General features: G+C 38.9%; 1 protein-coding gene across 6 annotated transcripts in view; it reads right to left on the reverse strand.

Moving 5' to 3' along the window:
• LOC122879578 (cGMP-inhibited 3',5'-cyclic phosphodiesterase A-like) overlaps positions 1 to 23,331 on the reverse strand; it is a 62,088-nt gene that overhangs the window by 17,115 nt on the left and 21,642 nt on the right. For 5 of the 6 annotated variants that reach the window (XR_006378739.1, XR_006378737.1, XR_006378738.1 and 2 more), the window contains exons 2-11: positions 16,642 to 16,692; positions 8,342 to 8,587; positions 5,447 to 5,592; positions 5,237 to 5,352; positions 4,636 to 4,879; positions 4,290 to 4,366; positions 3,683 to 3,879; positions 3,123 to 3,260; positions 2,494 to 2,605; positions 1,108 to 1,215 (exon numbers count right to left, since the gene is read on the reverse strand). Coding sequence is in view for 2 of the 6 variants with exons in the window: in XM_044203857.1 (XP_044059792.1) it covers positions 1,108 to 1,215; positions 2,494 to 2,605; positions 3,123 to 3,260; positions 3,683 to 3,879; positions 4,290 to 4,366; positions 4,636 to 4,879; positions 5,237 to 5,352; positions 5,447 to 5,592; positions 8,342 to 8,587; positions 16,642 to 16,692 (1,435 nt within the window). In the remaining 4 variants the exon portion in view is untranslated. The remainder of the gene's footprint in view (positions 1 to 1,107; positions 1,216 to 2,493; positions 2,606 to 3,122; positions 3,261 to 3,682; positions 3,880 to 4,289; positions 4,367 to 4,635; positions 4,880 to 5,236; positions 5,353 to 5,446; positions 5,593 to 8,341; positions 8,588 to 16,641; positions 16,693 to 23,331) is intronic. The other variant, XM_044203858.1, reaches the window with a different exon arrangement.

The raw sequence follows: 23,331 nt of genomic DNA on the forward strand, positions 1-23,331 counted from the left end.
CTACGACTGTTTATTAAGGAAGAAACTTTCAGCATTTTGACTCATTTCACTTGCTCTACAGTAGCTATCACCAGGATGTTGTTGACTGTAAAATGAGTCATAAGTGGCAAAACAATATCAAGCAACACCAGGAGAGAAAATGCAATAAATACAGTATAGAAATGTGAAGGTGGGAGGAAAATTACCAGGACGAGGTATGTTATTATGCTAAGTGTCATTGCGAATGAACATAAACACTAGCAAATTGTTGAGTGCTGGCTCTGGGTCAGGGCCAATAAGTTGAAAAGATTCAAAGAAACCCTTATTTATCCTGCTGTTAGTCTTGTGGGGCCAGTCGTATATACAAAAGTAGAGTAGTGGATGGGATCAATTAAATAGCAAACCAAGTTTGCTAAATTTCTACACCACTCCAACCATATGTAAAATGTGTCATGTTGTTGTTACTATGTTTAACACAATGAAACATAAATTAATAAACAAACATATGTTAACTGATTAAAATTGAATTCTTGTGATACTCAGTGATCAGTGAAAAAATCTGTTTGTCTGTGTGTCTGAATGAATGCCTGACTGTCTGTCATGCTACAATGTGTGTATGTTCTGTAACGCAGTTTTTGTTTGTTTTTAAAGCCTGTGAATGTGTGTGACACTAATATGACTGCTGTATTACATGTTTTATCTGAACACAAGCGTTATCACGCCACTGAGCTTCCCCACTCAATTACAGTAACACAAAAAGGGGCAGAGAAAACAAACAAATTTGACAAATCATCAAATGTGAGGTTGGATTTGTTTTGTGTTTTTTTTTGTTTGTTTTTTTCAAATTTTTTTTGTGATATTTTATAACTTTATTACATGGCAATAATAGAGAAGGATGACAGGAAATGAGTGAGAGTGATGGGCAACAAAGGTGCCTGACAGTATTTTAACCGGGGGACGTTGTAATTCATGGTCACCGTCTTAACCCCCCAGAGCCAAAGGGGTACACCAAGGGTGGATTTGTTTTACATTGACAGAGAACAGTGATTGACATCCATGATTTATACCACTCAAGCCATTCAAAATGCTGCTGCTAGAGTGGAAACTGTATGTATTAAAAGTCCTCACCAATGTGTATCCCATTCTCAGTCAGCAGGGTGGGCAGACCTGGCACAGGCTGAGTGGTGAGGTACCAAACAGCATGCAGCACATCAGTGGCATGGATCCGGTTGTGATCTAGGGAGAGTAAAATAAAATGCTAACTCACACCAGTGGAGGGCAGTAAGACCGTTGTGTTGAAATCCCAGCTGGATCTGGAAAACAACATACACTAATGCCCCTTCCAGACAAGGAATCTGTATTCTTGCTGAAGTAATGATTTTCTGTCTTTTAACATAGGTCTATTTTATGGAAAAGTTCCATGTTGATCCATGTTGAAATATGAGAGAACACAAAATGGATAGAGAAAATGCTCCCATGTTATTGGGCATCTGGCACAGGACTAGACAATGTAGTAAGTTACAGTAAATGTACAGGCCAAGAGGCTGTTTACTTGTTATCTCATCTGTCTGAGGGAGAGCAGTTCTGTAATTCCGGCATCACACCAATGTCCAGACATTTTTACAAAAGTACTGCGGCTTGTGTAGCTTTGTCAAATCTTCATAGTCATATCTCCTCAAGGCACTGCAATGCAATCACTCAGGGTCCTTTTCAAACATAGCACCAACATGTAAAATTAGCAGAGCATTTATGGATTAAATTGTACTTTTGATAGGGGTTGTTATTGATTGATAGCAGTCAGCTGTTATTATCTTAAAATTGAGATACTGAAATTGTATAAGCTGTAATTTAAGTGTTGAGCAGGATGTTTCTAAAGCTCCCACTTTTGTAAAAGAGATTGGTAAAATCTACATGGTATATGATGCACAAATGTAGCTGAGCAGGGACTCTTTTTCTCTTTTTCCTGTTTTAATAGGAAGTGAACATGGTAGACCATGGAAACATAAACCTAAAGATCACTGAACAAATCATATATATAGTTGTCCCCCTGAAACTGTGCTAAGTATAAAACTGGTTACAAGAACTACAGTATAAAAAACTATGAATATTTTATTTAAAATGTACAGATCATGTAATCAAAAACACTACTAATATGTGTTCTTACTTCAGTCACATATTGTCATTCAAATTCCTTTAAGAAACCTTTAAGATTTTAGATGCTGTAAAAAGCTCATGCTATCTGTCAGCTTCATCTTCAGTCTCAACATGAATTGACACCATAGTTAATTACATATGATCATCTTCTGATATTAAACACCAAAATTTAACCAAACAGGAAAGGTGATATTCTTGCCAACTGTGAACAATATGCCATACTGAAACAGAAAGTAGGCCTGTTAATAGTGCTTTACTTAACTGGTTAAGCAATACATCCACCTTGTGACAGATAAAGGTAATGCTGAATATCAGTAATTCACTTAAACAATTTGATAAACATGGAGATCCTCTACTCACACGGGATGACCCTGTATCCGTTCTCCAAAGCATGGAAGTAGTTCATGAATTCTTGTACAGGAATTCTGAAGGTCTCAAACAGACCTGTGTCCTCAAAGAGCCTATAGGAAACCTGGTGCATAACATGAGGAAAACATGCCGTGAATCATCTCTCATCTCTGCAGAGGTTTAGATGTATAGGTATGCCTTTTAAGAACAATCCTAACCTATTCCTAATTGATATTAACACTGAGCTATGGTGTTATTCACACCAGCACACTTTTTGTTCCTTTAAAGGGTTATAGGAAAGGTTACAGAAGGATTTCTAAATAGCACACGCCCAGCCTAATGCTAGAATCCACTAACACAAAATAGCTTTTGGAACTGATAACATTTTGACCTAAACTGTGTGTATCCCTGATTTCTTGCTTTCATTTTCTAGTGTTGTTGCTGTTGCAAGCTTAAGATGCAAATTTACTCTTCCCACCGCCTGCATTAACAGCTAATGTCACTACCACATTAAGCTGCTAATTACATACATGTTAACATTTCCGTCAATATGAGTTCCTTTTAATTGAATCAGTAGCGATATGTTTTCATTAAATAAATGTCATATGGGTTTCAACATTTCCTCACTAATAAGTGTTTACCTGACTGAGGATGCAGCCTGTCTTGCTATGGGTCTTCTCCACTAGACTGAAAATGGGAAAGTTCCAGTTGCTGAGTTGACTCATCAGAGGCTCCAGCCCCGACATCACCAGAGGCTCGGGGGCCAAGATCGGCTTGTCCTGTCAGGTAAAGGTAGGGGTGCAGAGGAGAGGTCAGAAAGATACTTGCAGGTACAGTAAAATAACTTTCATCATTTCACTTTTTCAGTCACCACAGTTTGATAGTCAGTAACAGGCAAATTTTGGTCCGTTCACAATTCGCTCTGTAGATGTACAGATCAGACTGCACCACTGCTTGGTTTCCAGCATTTAGGAAAAGCATTTTCAAAATGTTCTGTTGTTTATTAAGCAATTTAACTACCGAATGGCAGCAAATAACGGATGTTAAATCATTGTAAAAATTCAACCTAATTGTTAAAATTCCTCATTCGTTCTTATTGAGAAAGAGATGCTCCATGGTCTTTATTTCTTGTTGACTTTGGAGGGATTTGAAGCACATTACTTTTTTCTCGTTACCAAATCAAGCCTGTCTGATTGCTCACCTCTGGTGATGGCAGGAGTGGGTGAAGAACGATGCCCTCTGACAGATACTCCCTGCAACCTTCCCTGGCTTCAGGTGGCTTCTTGCCTCCTTCTCCCTCCTCTTCATTCTGTGCAAAGTCGCTGCTGTCACTGTGGTTGGTCTCATAGGTGCTGTCGTAGGTGCTGTCATAGTCTGAAGAAGCTACAGCACGCTCATCTGGGGAGACATTGCACACGTTAGACGTGCGATTTAATGTAACCATGCTAGTGGTTGTCCAAAGTTACAATGAGGGCAGTTGTGGAGAAGGTCAATGTGAGTGAATCAAATTATCAACCTAGAAAATAAGATGGAAGAATAGTCTATATTTATCAATCAGGTTAAATTCTGGAAGCATTTCTTTTTATATCACTTACTTCATTAAGATTCACAGATCCTTCTTTCATATCAGAAACCTCTACCTCTACTCTGTTTAGTTTGTGGAATACTAGTGTGCTAGTAAAACACTGTACATGACCAAATCCCTCCTAACACTACTTTTTTTTTTTACTGAACTCTATGAGGAAGTACTTTCCCTGTAAAAATCATCATGTTTTCCAGCTAATGTCAACAGCTTGCAGATTGTTTACCTGGATGGGGTATTCCGTCTCCTTTGTCGACAGATTCTACCCTGTGGTTTAGTCGATTGTTGAACGGCCTGCCACAGCTGATAGAAAGAGAGCAGAGAAACACAGACACAGTCAGAGGATATGCTAGTCCATCCTTATCATTCTCTCTCATCTGATAGTTGAAACAGTTCATGTCCTCCCAGCACAGACTAATGAAGCGACTCATTTCCCTAATTTTCACACAAATGGACACAGATGCTTTTGAAGACATATTCCAATATTTGTGAATTTGAAATTTCTATATTAAGAATTACTCATCAAAATGTAACAGAAGAATTAATCTAGTGTGTGATCGCATGTATGTTACCTGCCGCAGAGTGGCGGGGGACGCCAGTGAGGGGTGGTGGAGCTTGGGGCGCTCTGGCTGTGAGTTAAGGCTCTGTGGTGGCTCTTGGGGGCCACAGAACTAGGGGTCCGCTCTGTCAGGGGCCCAGCCAGCTCAGGAAGCTGCACTGAACATGTCTTTGTAGTGGGGCTGGAGACAGGAGTGCCTTGGACGGGAGGAGATGGGCACGGAGAGCCCAGAGGTGACACGTTGGAGGGGGGTAAACCTGAAAAAGAGAGCAATACTGACTCTAATGTTTCAGTCTTAACATAATTTACTCTTGATATTATTTTTTAAGTATTTAAGTATCTATCTTTATCTTTTAAGATATTTTGCTTTTGAATTAAGTATTTTTCTCACATCAATTACAGCACAAATTTTCTTTACATCAGCAACTATAAAATCCTAAATTTGTCAAATGTGGAACTATGTGCAGTGAATTGTGAAGTGAATTTTCTTTTGTAAAAATATTTTCCAATTTAAAAAACCTAGTATAAACAAAGACTTATTTTACCCAAGTAACTTACTCAACGTACTCGGCTTTTACTCAGTGTGTTAAGTAGATTTGTACACACACACATACCTGGTCTTCCCAGTGGTTTGCTGTAGAGGTGGTTGGAGGTGACAGAGGCAGCATAGGAGGCAGACATGGAGCGACTCTTTGAGATGGTCATCATCACTGAGTTGTTCCATGATTCACTGATATAATGTAAGAAAATGAAAATGTCTTCTTGATCTGTTGCTGTTCAAAGTTATTGTGACTGCAGTGACTGAGTGAGTGAGTGAGAACTACCTGTCTGTGGTGTGTTTGATGCTGGCTGAGCGGTCACGGCGAACAGGGCCGGGCTCGATGGTAGGCAGCCCTGTAGCTGATGTGGTCGTGGTCCAAGTTGACGAGATTCTCCTAAGCAATCCTGGGGGCAGACTCCGTCTTAGACGCTGTAATGCAGATAAACAAACACATGTTGACACACTCACAAAAGCTTTGCAGGGGTGGATGAGGCAACTAGGACACCATTAGTGTATTCAGGCACTTGACAGAATCTCAAAATTGAGGGGATTTTCGATGAAAAGCTACTAATAGTTGCATCTTATTGGACACTTTCTCAGAAACGACAAAGATAGGGCCCTGTATGTTTATAATGTAAGTTTTTTCTAGACCTCCGACTAATAATGAACATACTCTTTGCGTGTCTACATGTCTAACACTAAACGTGAATTAATATTAGTAAATTTTACATAAGCAGTTTCTGTACTGAAATGTCTTACTTGCTGTCTTTTCATCTACTCTAATTCCTTCACATACAGTAAACTTTCACTTAATCCTCTACTTTTAATTTTACATTTATATTATGTAAATATTGTTAATGTGACTACATTCTTATTTATATCACCTTTGTATTTGATTTACTTGCTGTTGCAATGGTCTGATTTCCCATCATTATTTCCAAGGTAATTAAAGTCTAGTCTTGTCTCATCTTCTAAACATTTAGTGTCACAATAACTCTAACTTTGTTTGGACGTAATCCAAAATGACGGTAACGTTAAAAACAAGCTTGGGTCACATTTACTCTATGACCATAAAAACGTGAAAAGATCCAGAAAGTCACACACAGTTCATACAAGTGCTGCCAACAAAATAGAACATCAGGAAAAGAAAGGCAGATACAGTAACACACTTGCTCTATGGAAAAATAGCGTTTTAGAAGTTAAAACGTGATGTTTCAGCCTAAGGCACATGTTTTAACTAATAAACTAAAATGATTTTTCCTACAGAGCAACTGCTGTGCTTCCCTTTCTCCTCCATCAAAAAAAGTAAAGACATCAAACTAGAAGGATGCCATATTTGTTCTTCCAGCCCCTTCCTATTTTTTAAAAGCATACGGGAGACAGAATAGTAAGTAGAAAGGAGTCATGCTTGTATCCCCTGTGGTGTCAATCTATCCAGTGTTGTAAATTTTGTTGTAAAGCCATGAGCTAAACTCAGTTATTTTTCAGTTTGTATTTTTGTACAGTTGGTGTATTTTTCTAAAAGGGTCTCTCTCACTCTCTCTCTCTCACACACACACATACACACACACACATGAATATAGAGGGCAGCAGAGGATCAAATTTCACATACTACTGAAAAACAACCATGAACATCTAGCTTTGTCTGTTCACTGCTCAGGCAGATAACCACACGCGCACGCACACACACACACACACACACACACACACACACTCACACAGAAGCATCATTGCCATCCAAACACACACACAGTCCTACATTGCTCTGTGGTATACTTCTCTCAGTGAAGGAAAGCTAATCAAAGGCATCTAATAGTGTTTGAAATAATGATTGAGGAGGAGAGAGAGTAAAATAGAGATGGGGAGAGTGAGAGAAAAGGGCATTTGGTGGTAATCAATCACTGTGAACAACATGTCTGCTTTTGCTATTGTGCATTTTATTATTGTGTGGAAATGCAGTTGGAAATGCAGATCTGAAACATCTGCACTATATTATTATGCAACAATAATGTAGCTGACAAAAATATAAGTAGACATGATGTTGGCTGTGATGGATTGCTGCAAGTTTTACATTAAGGCTCTGTAATTTTATGTCCATACTATAGTGAAATGAATATAAACCACGGCTTCTAAATTATTATAACACAATGGTATGCTTTGGAAAATGTTTGGCTGTGATATGAAGTATTAGAAAAACAATTATGTGCAGCAGAACACGGTTCAACGTCTGGAAGCTGTTATAAACTCGACAAATAGCCAGAACTACTGGAGTTAAACCAAGAAAAAGAGCTTTTAACAGGAAATGACACAAAGTGGTTTGCTGTCCTGCTAAGCTAAGTCAAAACCTGAGTAACAAATGCACCTCAGTCACCAACATTTCTTATTGCCTTTACGTAACTGCTATTTCTGTCCTTAGTTCAGAACCATACAACAGGGCAGCACAAATGAACTGAATCACCAACTTAACCCATTGCCACATGCAGACTCAAAAATCCTCAATGAGCTAAAATGAGGGTTAGGGTAGCATGAGGTAGCATCTCGTTGAGTTCCACTACATGCGTCAAGCATTTGAGTGCACTCAGGCAGTGTTAAAGCTGCTTGTCACTTTCCTGGTGGGCTATCCTGCATTGCATCACACGCTTTATTTAGTTTCCTTGCCGCCTTAAGTGCACATACATTTTGAAGCACTGGCCTTGTAAAACATTAAAAAGCCCTCTGGAAGCCTGTGCGTCATTGTTAGCTACATCAGAGCCCCACACTCTGCCAGCAATGAGGGAGGAAATGGGGGTGATGTATTCAGGAAGAGGCATACCTGGGCATACGTGCATGTGTGTGTGTGTGTGTTGACATGTATGGCAGCATAAAACAAAATTGAAAGAAAACTTTGATACAGCTGGTTCTGTTTCTATGAACACACTTATGGTAATACATCTAAACTCACTAAATCAGAGATATTTTCCTTTACTGTTACTATTGAGGAACGTCCAAAAAAAAATTGTAACAGAATTTCTTTCTTGTTTTTCTTTAATCATTCATCTTGTGATGCCTAAGATTTATTTGGGGATCCTATGGGGGAGCTACACATGGCCCAGGTGTTGATTTTTGTATCTGTATTAATTAGCCAAACCAAAGACACAAGAATGAGCAAAAACAGATTTTTAAGAAAGACAAACTTTACCTTTGGAATGGCCAGTCTCTCTGCTTTTTCAGGCCCCTCCTCGGAGTCAGAGCAGGTGTGTGTGTCTGCAGGGACGCGAGGCCGGTGGAGCGGCTGGAGGCTGATCTGGGTGCTGAGGAGGTTGCTGACGGCCTTCAGAGAGCTGCAGGTGTTAGCGGGCAGCGAGGGGTCCGCCAGCAGGTCTGAGATCAAACCGTGGGCCTCACCCATCACCGCGATGTCCACTACCACGCTGGTGCCGGAAGACTGGAAAAAAGAAGAGAGGAAAGGAGAGGAAGAGATAGAGAATGAGATAATCATTCTTTGTTCATCTTTTCTGGCATAATGCATGATGATCATGCAATGATGATGATGATGAGTAATGACAGTGTTAAATCATAGCTAAAAAAACATCATTAACAGACATCCTACAATATTCTGTTAAAGAATAGCACACATCACTCCCATGCCACCCCCTCCTACCTAGCTGTCATTGATTCAACATATTGACCGATAAGCGTCAAAGGTCAACCATGTGTGGTTTCAGTAATGGATTCCACCGTTAATGTCAACATGTGCTCTAATCAGCTCCTCTTTAGCTTATAATCAATAACCTCACACTCCGAAACGTGTCCACACACACACACACACACACACACACATACACACACACACTAACATGTATATTTGCATATAAGTGCATGAATGCAAAAAATAGCTTTTGTAATTAGCAAAGTCAATGCATGTAAATGTGGAGAAAAAGGAGTTGATACTGTAGCCTTTGGATGTAATTCACAAATCTTGCAACAATACAATCATTGAAAACTAAAATGTGGTTATTAACATAAAGAGTTTTTCCCATTGAAAAGGTGCAAGGCAAGTGTTTAAAATCAGAGAATCTGAAATAATGAATGGACAGTATTTCCAAAACAATAATATATTAAAAGGACAGTAATGTAATAATGTCACTGATAACCTTTGAATACATAAAGCGGGGAACAGATCTTACTGATTACTTTTAAGGCTCTTCATGGCCTGACTCCAGATTATATTTTAGACTTTTTAATCCCTTATGATCTTCGGGAAGGGGTCTTCCGTCTCTTCCTCTGTTCCTGAGGGGACAGAGCTTTTGCAGGGCCCTGAGGCTCTGGAACAACTTGCCCGAAGAAATTAGGCTGTCTGAGTCAGTGTCTTCTTTTAAGTCTCTTCTCAAAACGCTTTTTATCGGAAGGCATATCCTGATTTTACCTGAGCTGTGTGTTTATTTTATTGTTTTTTATGTATTTTATCATTCACTGTGGTATTTTATTTCTCTGTCTGTAAAGCACTTTGTACATTGTTTTGATAAGTGCTCTATAAATACATTATTATTATTATTATTATTAATATTACAGTAACTACAAAGACTAGACATCCTACACATTACAATTTATTTTCATTAATTTACAGATTTTTCAGCCACAGAAAGGCACAACTCGAACAACTGAGTAAGGTTGGATACAGCGGACTACACACTAGACGACGAGTAAACTGTGATTAGAGGTATGTCAATTGGCAACCCCCCAAAACCTTGCCAGAACACAAATACTCTTATGACTGTACCTAAACAGAAATGTATTTGCAAAAAGCATTTAGCTTTACACATTTCTGCTGCAAATTCTGTGGAAACGGTTTAAAAATTAAAGCAAAAGACACAATTTGGTTAACAAGGAGAGACAGAGGCAACAAGGACTGTACACTGCAGAGAGAGTTGGCGGTGAGTGAACTTTGTAAGAGTCAGCTGAGCTGTGGCTCTCCACTGAACCCTGGATGAACTGTGTTATAAAATAATACTGTCAAACTCATGGCAGATCACACAATTTTTCTGTTTACTTGCCAGTCTAAGACATTTTTTCAAATTATTATTATTTCTCCCACTCATGCCTGTGACTTCTAGTTTCAATCGTACAAGCCAAACATGTTCAAAATCATTTTAATGGGAATGACTGGCAGTGACTGGACCAGAAAGCAAAACTTTTGACACATTTGAATCCTTAAACATTGCACACTGCCTAATTTTCTCTATACTGACTGGCAACATCCGTAACAAAAGTTTCCCCTTGGGGATCAATAAAGTATTTCTGATTCTGATCAACTGGACGTGCATTAGCACTGGACATTGTTTGCTTGCCGTTACTAGTGCTGATACAATACCCAAGTCTTGGTACCAATACAGCAACAATCCTTTTTTATTCAAGAAAAAATCTTGTTACATGTTGTCTCAACACAAGCAGCTGTAATGTAAAGCAACAAGTAAAACTTGTAAAATTAAAATTTAAGTCTTAAATTTTAATTTAAAATCATGAACTATATGATCAAAAAATATGTAAAGAAGATTACAAATCTGACCACACATTCGATGCCAGCTTTCAGTACTTGGCAGTTTTACCATCAACATCAACAGCTCCTCATTTGCTGTTCAGTATTGGAAACAAATCTGTTGGAAAAAACTATGTAGCCTAATGATGACAGTCTGTACTTTAGACACCATTGTGGAAAACAAATCACAGTCAAACATAAAATGCTGTAAATGTAAATGTAAAAGGTTCTGAGATGAAAATAAGAGGAGAGCTCATGGAACAATGGAGGATTTCAAACTGGCCCGGATCTTTTCTCATCTTCCACTCCTGCTCTCCTCCTGCATCCTTCTCTCCCCCACTGTGCTAACACATGAAGCAAATAAGCTCACGTGATCACTCCATCCATAAGCCTTCACTCTCCCATCTGCCTGCTCCCTGAGACTACTAGGCTTGGCGACCGGCAGCAACCTCTGCTTTTGCCACTTTGCTTGTATCTGTGCCTAACTTTTTCACTTTGGTTGTGATTTCATTCAGTGGATCCTGAGCTTGGGAGTTTGTCTACAGTTCCACTCTATTCGGGTCCTCACTTAACTCAAGCTATCATTGTTCCTCTAGCTTACATACAGAGCTTAATCTTAGGTTGAAAAAGATAAAGATATGTGGGTGGAGTAGAGGGGGAAACATATAAGGTAACAGCGGAAAGAACCCCTCTGAATTTAAACCAAGTGACAAATGATTCGCATAATTTGCTTTCGTTAAACAGATTGTATTAGCTCTTTAAACATGTCAGAGCTCTGGGCTGTGATTTGATGAGTAAATGTATCAAGCACAGGAAGATAGTTTCCTGGAAGAGAGCGTGTCTGTATGTGTGCATGTGCGAGTGTGCATGTGTCACCTCAACCTGAACAAAACCCATTAGACCACTCCAGAGCTTTCTGACATCCTGCTATTGTGACATTCACCCATTACCTGGCAGTAATGGACTCTGTTCAGCTAATGTCAGGGACACAGTGAGATAAAGAGAGCTTGAATGTGTGTCTGTGTGCCTGTGTGTGTGTGTGTGTGTGTGTGTGTGTGGGTTGCGGCTGTTTTTATGGTACTTTTCTCTGTTATAATTCTGATATTTTAGCATTTAAAAACCTACAGTATGTGTCCATACAGTGCAGCATTTGAGCTGATGGAGCGCTACAGAGTGCTGTTCTGGTAGAGACACAGTGGAGAGGCAAGGCGAGGGAGAAGGTTATCGATTGCTCCCAGCATAAAGGCCCACAGGAGACAGCACGGGGAAGCGATGGTCAATGAGAAAATCAACAGTGGACACACAAATGCACGCAGATGTGCACACACACACACACACACAGGCATGCATGTACCAGAAATGCGACTTGGCATCAGTCTGTCGGGCTTTCAGGGTTATACAGTACGATGGGTCATAATCCCTCAACAAATGCATTGCACTGTAACAGAAGACAATATTAAACACTGGTCTATGATGATGTACACAGATAAGTAAAATAAGATCTCTGTATATCAAGCTCCTAAGAATAGAACTACTGATTTGGATTGATAGTGAAGCTACATAACATCATCAATGTTATGTAGCTTCACTAACCAATATCCATTCAGAGTAGCGTTGGGCATTTAGACGGATACGTACAATATGTGGTCACACCTTAAAATTTTATATACATTACAAAATTACCATGATAATGAAAATGAAAATCCACTGGAAATCCCCTTAATAATAATTTTTCTATTTTAAATTACCTTAATCTTTGATCATTGATCATCATAAAAGGCAGCCTAGTGCAAGAAACTCGAATAAGGAAGTCCACACATGCATAAAAAACAAGGTAGCCTGACTTGTAATTTAATTTGGTTATCATGCCTGAACCACGCACATTATGGGCCTATTCCCTTCGAGCACAGATGTATGTCTGTGTTATTATCATGGGAATGCACACTATCGCCAAACCCAAGTTCGAAGCTAATTCTAAACAAATGGACATGACACAGATACCAAACCAGATTTTCACTGCTGACACTGTCTCTGAAATATAATGACACTGACAATTCCCCTTTCTCACTCCTCTTCTTCCACTCATATCTGCTATTTCGCACTATTTCTAGTTTTACCTCTTTACCCCCAGCCCTCTCCTGAGAGACCGTTAGAGGATATGTGGGCAGATCAGGCATAAAGGCAGATGGTGAGAGCAAAGAGAGAGAGAGAGATAAAGAGAAAAAGAGCGACAGAGATAGAGCGAGAGAAAGAGGGTGATAGACACAAAGAAAGAGAGGAGCTGAGTCCACAGGCAGGCCGTGGCCAGTCAAGTGAAAATGAGAACAACTCACTCTAGCAGGCCAGCTGAGCTCCTCCACAACCTAATCTGCAACAACTGTACATACAGCACTACAGTGGGGAGCTGCCCATTGTTTCTTTTCTACTACACCAATAGTACAGAAAAGTGTAAAATATGTGAAAAGTCTTTACACCTCGCTCAGCTTTAAGAATTAATGCTGAAGCAGTAGTAGCCAACAAAGCATGCCAGAGGCCAAGTTCATGTTCTGGATACAGGAGGAAGGTTGCAGAATTGCAAACAGTTGCAAGATTTCAGAGCAGCAGCGCCTCACAGTTGCACAGCTATTAATCATTTACAAATGTACCTATTGATTTGGTAATAATGGCGTTTTCTGAGCTGGTCAAGATGTATGAACACCAGAGACTAAAATTTGTTTTCGTTTTGCAATAAATCTACCTTTCTCTCACATTCACAAAGTGCTAAGTTGATGCTGACACAAAATCAATAGACATCGATGCTCTTTAAGTTTGAGTTGAAGATAATGAAACTATGCAAATCATTTTGTTGGTGAGATGCCCCTAATGCACAGCCACCCTTATAGGACATGCTGCTCAACAAATAGTACCCATCTAAGAACGATAGTGACACTGAATCTCTCAACAGTGGCTTCACTCTCCTGCTTACGAACACCAGTCTCTCACATGCGTAATTGACCTAAAACTAGGCTGTATCAAGAAGCTTAATTTAGACATTGCTTCAAGTTGTCCTATTTAAACCATCTCATCATTGCTGATTAAATGGCTTTCCTTTTTCTGCACACATGTGCGCACACACACAGACAAAGCGCATGTACATGCACATGCAAATACAACAGCACACACCCAGACTGAAGGGGGGAGACTCCAGTTAAACCAATACCGAACCTGTTTAGGATGATGTGTATTGTCCTGATGGCGTCCCATGATACTTGCTGAGTGCCTTCTCTGCATCATTCGTGTTCAATTTGAAGACAGCCACTCAATCCCGATCTTGCTATCTAGATTCCTATAGATATGATACAATAGCTTTATGCTCTCTTTCCTTCCTTTAACCCTAGTTCAAATATCACAGTCATTAAAATCTCAATCCAAAGCAACTAACAATAATGTAGCCCACAAACACTTCCTCGCCCTCTCCTCTCCTCTTCTCTGCTGCTTCATAAACCTCCCTCTGTCCTCTCACCCGCCCCTACCTCTGCATCTGCCAATTGCAAATGTTCACTGGTGGTTCAGGGATGAGAAGACCTGCAGTACACAGAAATCAGTTGTATTGAAAATACCTGGTTGCTAGGATACATCGGGACAAAGATCAAAGTGACTCGTCTATGAACCATAAAATAGTTGTTCGTGGCTCAGTTGGCCATGGCTATACTACGCCCACTACTTGTCAAGTGTTTCCTGTGATAGCAGGTGATGCATGACACCAAGCAGCGAGTAACGTGTATTATCAGAACAGGGCTTTCTACTTCAGGAAACTGAGGTACATATTGATTCATTAAAAGTCTGTTAAGCTGGTAGGTTTGTTGATGGCTAAAGCTGGAGCTGCATGTCCAGTATGGAGAAAATGATGGATGATTTAAATATCAAATCGACCAATATAATACATAAGTGGTGAGTATAACATAAAGACGGTCGTCAATCGTTTGTTGAAAAGATCATGCTGACTTTTATAATCTGGGAACCTTGGTGGAAAAAATCAAACCATCTATGGTGAAAAATATTCTTTGATGACCTTTTTCCCGAAATGTGTATGAATTAACTTTTATGATTTTCTTTCTTAACCAATGGTCTGTATTTACTTTGCATTGCATTCTTCTGACAATTTAAATAATTTGTCCTTCCCAAATTAGCAGAGAGGGGGATGCATGGCCTGTTCAACAAGCAGCTTCTTGTGTTTCAGCAATAACAATAACAATACCAGTTATTGGAATTTAAAAAATGGGGTAAACTTAATTTGCAATCCCACTGAAAATATGACACAATGCAAACCATGTGGCAATACAAAAGAGGTGATAAAAACCATGAGAGGTGACAGGAAATTAATAAAAAAAAGCTGATCCAGTCATTCTCAAACTTTTGCTGCATTTCCCCCTTTGGATGCAGAAAAAAATTACCAACAATATTGGGGAATTCTGTAACAAAACAAGCCATTACTTTTTATTGAAATAGCATCATCATGAAGATGAACTGCATGTTTCCTTTTACCTTGAAAATTTGTGAAAATACATACACAAAAGACACAAGGCTTTCCTGATATTAATGACAGTAAACCATCATCATCATAATTTTTCATCATTATGCTTTTTAACTGACATGTGTCCTTACTGAGCATCACCTCTTCTCTGTGAAAAATCAGTCAGTCTTGTACTGTGATTTTTCTCTCTAAATTTTCCTAACCTGAATCTTGATAGGCTTGCTAGTGTGAAAGCCCTCTTGTATTTGTCCCACCTGTAATACCTCTACGCCTCTCACAGGGTTAGGCCCCACAGTTATGAACCACTGAATTAAGTAATACATTAAGTAATTTGTTTATATTAACATTGAATCAGCAGACTCCCAGTTGTTTTGCTAGCACTGCTGATATAACTGACAATCAAAACCCGACTTTGCTGCTTTATGCAAGTTTCATCAACTTTTAGTTCATTATTTTAGTCATCTGGACAAGATAAAGCCAAAGCCAAAACAATGTTGCTTTGTCTAAAACCTTGACCAGCTACTAGCAACACATGAGATAACACTGTTCGCAACCTGCCCAGCACAAAATGGCATAAATAGACTAAATAACTGACTCAACCATTTAGCAAGCCAAAAAAAGCTAAATATTTTCCTCATTAGTTCATGAACCAAACCATGGCAAAAAGGCAAGTGATGGATTTAAATTTTAATAGGTAGGTGTAAAGCTGATTCTAACCGGATGCCAATGTTATACAGTTATACTTTTTCTTGATGTGTAAGTAGATAGTTGTTTGCTAACACATTAGCCATAACAACTCGACAAGCTACATACAATATTGTGAGTTTGTTGTGATGTTTTTCTGCCCCCTTGTGGTAAAAAATTACATAAAACAGCTTTAAACAGTGTCCATTTATGACCAAAAATGTTCTAATGTTATTTGTGGTAATATCGTTTAAAGTAAAAAAGGTTTGGATAAAATTAGGTACACTAATGTTAGTGACTGGCTGCTAGGAGGCAGAATTAAAAGGTGATCCTCCAGCTGCAAAATGGCAATCGAAATATTGAAAGTGAAATAATTATACAATGAAAAAAAGCCCCATCACTGAGCACTTAACTCCCATTTGAGGAAACAGAGCTATTTAATTTAAAGAGTTTTAGGTACAGATTGGAGAGTCAAATTCACTAGCCAAAGTAGAAGGCATAAGAGGAGAAGGCTTTGGAGAGTAGGAACCTTCACAATGGCTACTAAAAAGCTCATGGGCTTAATGTTGCCACAACAAAAATCTACTTTACAACTATTCAGCCAAACAATCTTCAAATCTGAACATATCTGTGAACTCACAAACTAATTAAAATGAGCAGTTTAAAAATGTTACACAGTAACGAGTCAAGTGCTATTCGACTACACTAAGCTGAGAAAAAATCATGCCAAACACGCACACATCCTTCCTCCCCGTTCTGCACTGACCTGGGATCTGCTCAGAACTCTCTTGTAGTCCCATTCTGGCTGGCACATAATCTGGAGATAGAAGCATACAAACAGAAGCTACTGTCAGAGACCTGTCCACTATGTGACACCATACAGTACTATCTAAGCCCAGAACTTCTTTTCTCTACTTCTGCTGTCCCTCCTTTACTTCCGCCTCCCTTCATCCCTCTCTCCGTTGACCCATCTAAAAATAAAAGAAGAGCAGGCGCTGCTGATGAAGAAAAAGAAAAGAACACATCACACTTAATGCTGGAGGGCTGATCTACATACGGCTCCCCTCTACAGCCACCCTCTATCTGTCCCCTCGCTGCAATGATTTTCCATTTTTGTTCAATAAGAGAAAACTGTAATTTAATTTCATAGTCAGACGTATGTTTCCAAGTGGCTTTCCCTGAATACGACAGCTTTGAAGTTTTTGGATACACCTTTAACAGAGCTAGCCCTTTCCTCCTGCTTGCAGTGTTTGTGCTAACCTAGACTAAACACAACACATCCCAGACAAATCTCTGTACTTTACACACAAAGATGAAACTGATAATCTCAACTGACAAGATGGCCAGCAAGAGTATTTCCCAAAATATAAGAGGGATCATTTAAAGCTGCAGTAGACAACTAGTGGCCCCAAATGACAGCGAGAGGTAACTATTTGAATTTGTACACTTCAAGACAATGCAGAAATCAGGGAATGCACTACTTTGACCTACATTTCATTACTAACAGCTGGTGTAGTGGGGAAGAAGAAGGTGAAGAAGAGCCAGAAATGGATCCAGCTCAGGCTGAATGAAGAACTAACAATTGTGTTGGAGAACATTCAGCATTTTGCACTATAGTTTTGATTAATTATTTCATGTACACATGAGAGGGCTTCACACTCGGAATCATACCTGACAGCAGAGGTTAAATTGGAAGCTATGGCAACTCATTTAGGGTCGACAGGATGCTCTTCTCTGTTGCATCCCCATTGCTGGATGCGGACAGATAAAATGAGTTTATTTTTGCATTAAAAACAATCTGTTTAGCGCAGCTTTAAAAAACACTGCATTAAATTATTTTTGTTCCTTGTCTTACAGGGCCTCTCACCACAACTGAGAACAAAGGTTGACACAATAATCACAGGCATGTGACAATGTTAAGGTTCTGTCACTAGATTTAAAACTGCAACTAAATAACAAAGCCAATGCAAGCATTGTAGTTTTTTGTGGGTGAACACTGTTGAACCAGTGAAGGAGACTGAACATGGAGGACAACTGCACAAGAGGACACCTGCTAGCGTGTAGCTCAAATGTGAGTGCATTTGAGCCACGACAATATGTATATATATACAGTATGTTTTTAAAAATCAATTAATCGTGACAAAGTTAATTTAGTGAGATAGTACATTAGTGCAATACTTAAAGGTGCTATTGATAACACTGATAACATCCAGCCACTAGATGGCACACTCCCCTTCTCCCTCCCCCCTTCCATTCCATTGGTTGCCAGTGTGTTGCACAACCTGCATATTTCATGGTCCAGTGGAGCGAGACTCCGACTTAGTCATATCAAGTGATTAATCTTTCGTGATAGAGTAATAAATTCATTTTGCAACATGTAACTATACATTAGCTATAGATTTAGGTTACTTTGTGCTGTGGCGTTTCATGTAAAGTTATCTATGGTAATCTTGTAATATGGCTAGCTAGCTTTAGGTTACCTTTTTTCCCCCATTATTTAATAATTACAGGGGCCCTATATTGCAACACTTCCCGTAAAATGACATTTCAATCATCCTTTCACTATAAGACATTAGGTAAATATTTAAATTTTAATCCAGTAAAATAGTACAGTACAGTACATTGTAGGGATGCTATTAAAACCCACAGCACTCGACATTAGACAGACAGCTACAGTAAAAGTTGACGTTAGCTAGCGCGTAGTGTCGACCTAACATTAGTCAAAGTGTTTTCTTGCTGAAAATATAATCTCATAGCGGATTATAAAAAACAGCTAAGCGCTACACAGCAACCATGGCTACAGGCAGAAAGGACAACTGTTTGATCATGTCAGTATTTTCAGATTTTCATATTAACGTGAGTAACATAGCTGAGTTGAGCTCAACATAATAAGGCATAATGGGGCTAACGTTAGACTGCTATATGAGATGACACCCTCAATAACAGTCATGTCTTGGGTCTAAACACTATAATGAGCAGATTTACAGTAGTTCGGAACTTTAATTTACCTTCGACATGCCATACTGGTAATATATTGGGATCCTACATCCACTCTTTTCTTAAAGACTGTCTTTAGTAAGTGGACCAGTCCGACACAATCAAGTTGCCCTGCATAAACTTGTACTGGCCCTAGGCCATCACTTATGTTGGACCCTGGCCCACTTCTGAATCCCCTCTGATACGCATCTTCGTATCAATGTTACATTGTTTGAGGGAACTATAACGTTAGGTACTGTAACTAGACGCCCCGTCACTAATGCTAACGTAGCTCCTCAGGGACTGACGCTGTTATTTTTCTAATTCTGACAATCTAACCAGTGACAACACATTAGTTAAGGTTTTAAGGACTATGGCTGCTGGTAGTTGTTGTTTATTTTGTTTAAATATGCAGAACTGTAATTGTATGGGTTATTTTTGTTCGGAGGATTAAGCTAAGATAGCTAATATGTGCTAATGTCAGTGTCCGTTCTTTCCAAACTAACTGGCAACTATACTACGTGATACCAACGTCGTTATACTATTAGTTCACAAGCCTTGTTAGAAGCAGGAACCAAACGTCAGACATCTCACATTAATTTTGGACCCGTCAAAATTTTAAAAATGATTAATTCACAAGCATTTTTTTTTTTAGGAAAAGTGATACTTTTATTCCCCACATTTCTAAAAGCTCTGTGGATGTATTATTATTTTTTAAATATTCATCTACGTAAAAATGTTATCAATATAACCTTTAATATTAATTATTATTCTTGAAAAAAATCATGGCAACATTTAAAAGTGGTTGTGGAAAAAATTATGAATTTCTAGCATTGTTGCAGGTACATTGTTAAACCTACAGTCAGTAAATATACTTTACTGCTACCTGGCTTGCAAGTTTACTAGACAAAAAAGTTTCATTTTGTAGCTTGCCAAACTCACAGAATTGTTAATTAGTTCAAGCTGGTCATTCAGCTCATTTGTACTTTCAGCTGGACATAAAATAAAGACTACCATGTACCCTATTCAATTTATTTATACTGAACTTTTAATGACGCTTAACATTGCATTTACTTTTATCTTTCATTTAGTTGACGTCATAAGGTCAATGTGCAGAATGTTTCTTGTAAAAATAAATGGATAATTTTAATAATACTGCTTCCTTCTTGATAATAATAATTACTATTTAATTATGGGTCTAGTATGCATGTCTGTGTGTGTTTTGCGTCTGTGGACAGCCCTAGCTGTCATAGTTTGTAGGCTGATATATAAAATAGCATAAAAGAAGATGACCTGACAGTGCAACTGTCATCCACTGGAGATGACTTTGCATCTTGAATGGCAGATGAGATAATCTGCCTAATACAGCGGATTCATGTTTTATGTGAGCCCCTCAGGATGGGAGGAAGGTTGTTTGGGAGAATGAAAGCGCTGTAATACTGAATCACACTGAACTCCTTGATCATGTAAATGTATACTTCGTTTTGGAATACTATGTGTACCATTCCTTTTTTTGTTGACAATGTTTGTTTAAAAGTCAGGCCAGTAAGCAAGGTGCTATATTAAACATTTCAGCTTCTATCATTTGGCCCTTAAATCCTCCGTTGTGCTCTGCTGTCCCTTGACAGTGTCCATTACGGCTCAAATACACTTCTCATGTCAAGTCCATAAGAGGCTGGGAAATCACAGAGGCCTAATGCACGTCTGAGCCACATAATCTTTGACAGCTCCATCATTCAGTCTTAAGTAGACTGCTACTAATTTCACTTATGCAAATGTAAGCATAGCTTCATATCCGTTTAGCTATTTGTGCTACAAAAAAAAAGTCAACGTTGTGTGCAAGTAAGGACAGTTCATCTTCACACACACACCTGAGTGTTTTAATTTGCTGGGATGGCCAACACATGCATAAACACACTACACACTGCAGGGGGAGCTCTTTTTGTTTACATGAACACTGCTGGTCTCGGGTGTTTTTGTGGTATGCAGAACTTAAATCTGTTCAGAGGGACAAGCCTCCCTACGTGTTAAATCCCTACATAAAAACAAGCATTATTTTATATAATTGTGCAATTTTTTTTTTTTTAATACATAACCTGAATGGACACAAATTCTCTCTGAATTCACACAAGTTAACATATTTAATGTCATTAGACAGGAAAATCTGATATCTTATATTCACATAATCTTTCAAGTTCAAAGGAGGCTGGATTCTATCCCAGCATGCACTGGACAGACTACAGCACTGAACCCTTGACAGCCAGGTCACCAGTCCATCATAGTACTAACACAGACACCAAAACTCTATACCTTATTACCTTTAGTTTCACCTGACTTGTATTTGGAATTTTAAAACACGCAAAAACACTAAACTAGTACCAGTGATCCAAACTTGACCCAAATTGTCATCAATTTCAAATTAGAGCTTTGTCCTAGAGACACATTACTGATCAGGCTCCCCCAATTAAAGTAGAATGTAAGAAATAATACATGAACCACTGCAGTCTATTATCTATATTATAAATGACTTGTGTTAATCTTGACTACTCCTAAATGAGGTCTAGTGGTGCATGTTCTTCATAAATCTCATTATTTTAACAAGATAAATACAATTCAAAACCATAATCAAGCAGCTTTTCAGATGGTGTGACCCACTTCTTATAAAAAGCAAATGCCTGAAAGCTAAAAATAAAACGAGAGTTTAGAGAAAACATCCTTGTTTTGCATTGTAAAAATTACAACTTTCATCCACCCCAGGTGCAACATGTAAATACAATGTATATGTGTGTAAGGCAGATCCCTTTTTTTTTTTCTTGAACTGCTCTTTAAGTACTCTACATCAGTAGTTCTCAAAGTGGGATCCAGGTACCTCCAGGGGTCCTTGAGGGGGTTCCAGGGGGTCCCCAGCAAAAAAGGGGAATCATTTATTTTCATTATAATTCCATCCATAAGTAACACAATGACAGAATGTATGACTATTTTGGTCATGGGTTTCATACACTTTCTGTAATATGAATGGGGGACCCTGGCTCAAAATCTTATTAAATATGGGTCCGTGGTCTATTTTAGGGTTCCTTGACATAAAAAAGTTTGATAACCACTGCATGACTGTCCTTAACCCTGGCTTCTTATTTAAGCTAACAGCAGTGTGTGTATGTGTGTGTGTGTGTGTGTGTGTGTGTGTGTGTGTGTGTGTGTGTGTGTGTGTGTGTGTGTGTGTGTGTGTGTGTGTCCATGTTATGATGCACTATGATAAAGCCATGTAAGCGCTAAAGGGACAAAAGATCTGCCTGGATGAATGTCTGTGAGTCTGTCTTTACACATACACACTCACACACTTGCACACACACACACAGAGGCACAGGCACACATGAGTGCACAATACACACGTGCACCGACACACACATTAACACACACGCTCTCCGTTTGTCACGACTCAGACACTCCAGTCCTGAAGAACCCAGCAAGCCAGACCAAAACCCCTACTGGCCAGCAACTGTTCTTACTAGATCCCAGCTGAGGCTGAAAAAGAGACAGGAGGGAGGGAGAGACAAAGCTCGAGAGAGAGAGAGAGAGAGAGAGAGAGAGAGAGAGAGAGAGATGATCACAAATCAAAATTTAGTAGATGGATACATAAATGGTTCCTCTATCATCACATTATCATAATGAACTACTGTATAACGTGAATAATTGAACGGAAAACAATGACAGACACAGAAGCAGGATATAATAATAATAATAACCTCTTTTCATCTCATCTGGTGATATAGTGGTATTTATAGATATTTGTAAATCTCTGTTTTACCTTAACAGATGCAAGTGATTAATGTTTTAATAACCAGTATTTGATTACAACAAGTAGCTGCAATGTAAGATTGGGCAATATGGCCCAAAATAAGTATTACGCTATTAATACAAATATTTTTTCAAGAAATCAATGATATGGCAAATACACATGTAAACAAAAAAGTTGAATGATAACACGATATGATCGAATTGTCACAATCCAATTCACCACAAGTCAATAATACGACCATACTGAAGTATTGCCCTTCTCTACTCTGATAGGATAAGGTGAGATGATCTGAGGGAACATCTCCTTTCATCTCATCTTAAATCCAATCAGCTTCATGTTGTAGCATGTCACTTTTCAGGCTTCTGACAAAGGCTCATCATTGAAGTCAGTTTGCTTGTACTGTAGTGTTGATACTCATACCTTAATTCTGCTAATTCCTATAGATAGTTTCACTGATGGTACAGTGCATAATGTTTTCTATACAAACTGGTTCATAGTGACCCCGAGAATCACAGTTTACCCACTCATCACAGCTAGCTTGCCAAAATGATTTGGCAGAGCTGCCTGTGTATGCATGGTTTGCCTGTGTGTGTGTGTGTGTGTGTGTGTGTGTGTGTGTGTGTGTGTGTGTGTGTGTGTGTGTGTGTGTGTGTGAGAGAGAGAGAGAGAGAGAGTGTGAGGGTG

The sequence above is a fragment of the Siniperca chuatsi genome, linkage group LG7, assembly GCF_020085105.1.
Source record: "Siniperca chuatsi isolate FFG_IHB_CAS linkage group LG7, ASM2008510v1, whole genome shotgun sequence".
In the NCBI taxonomy this organism is placed as follows: Eukaryota; Metazoa; Chordata; class Actinopteri; order Centrarchiformes; family Sinipercidae; genus Siniperca; species Siniperca chuatsi.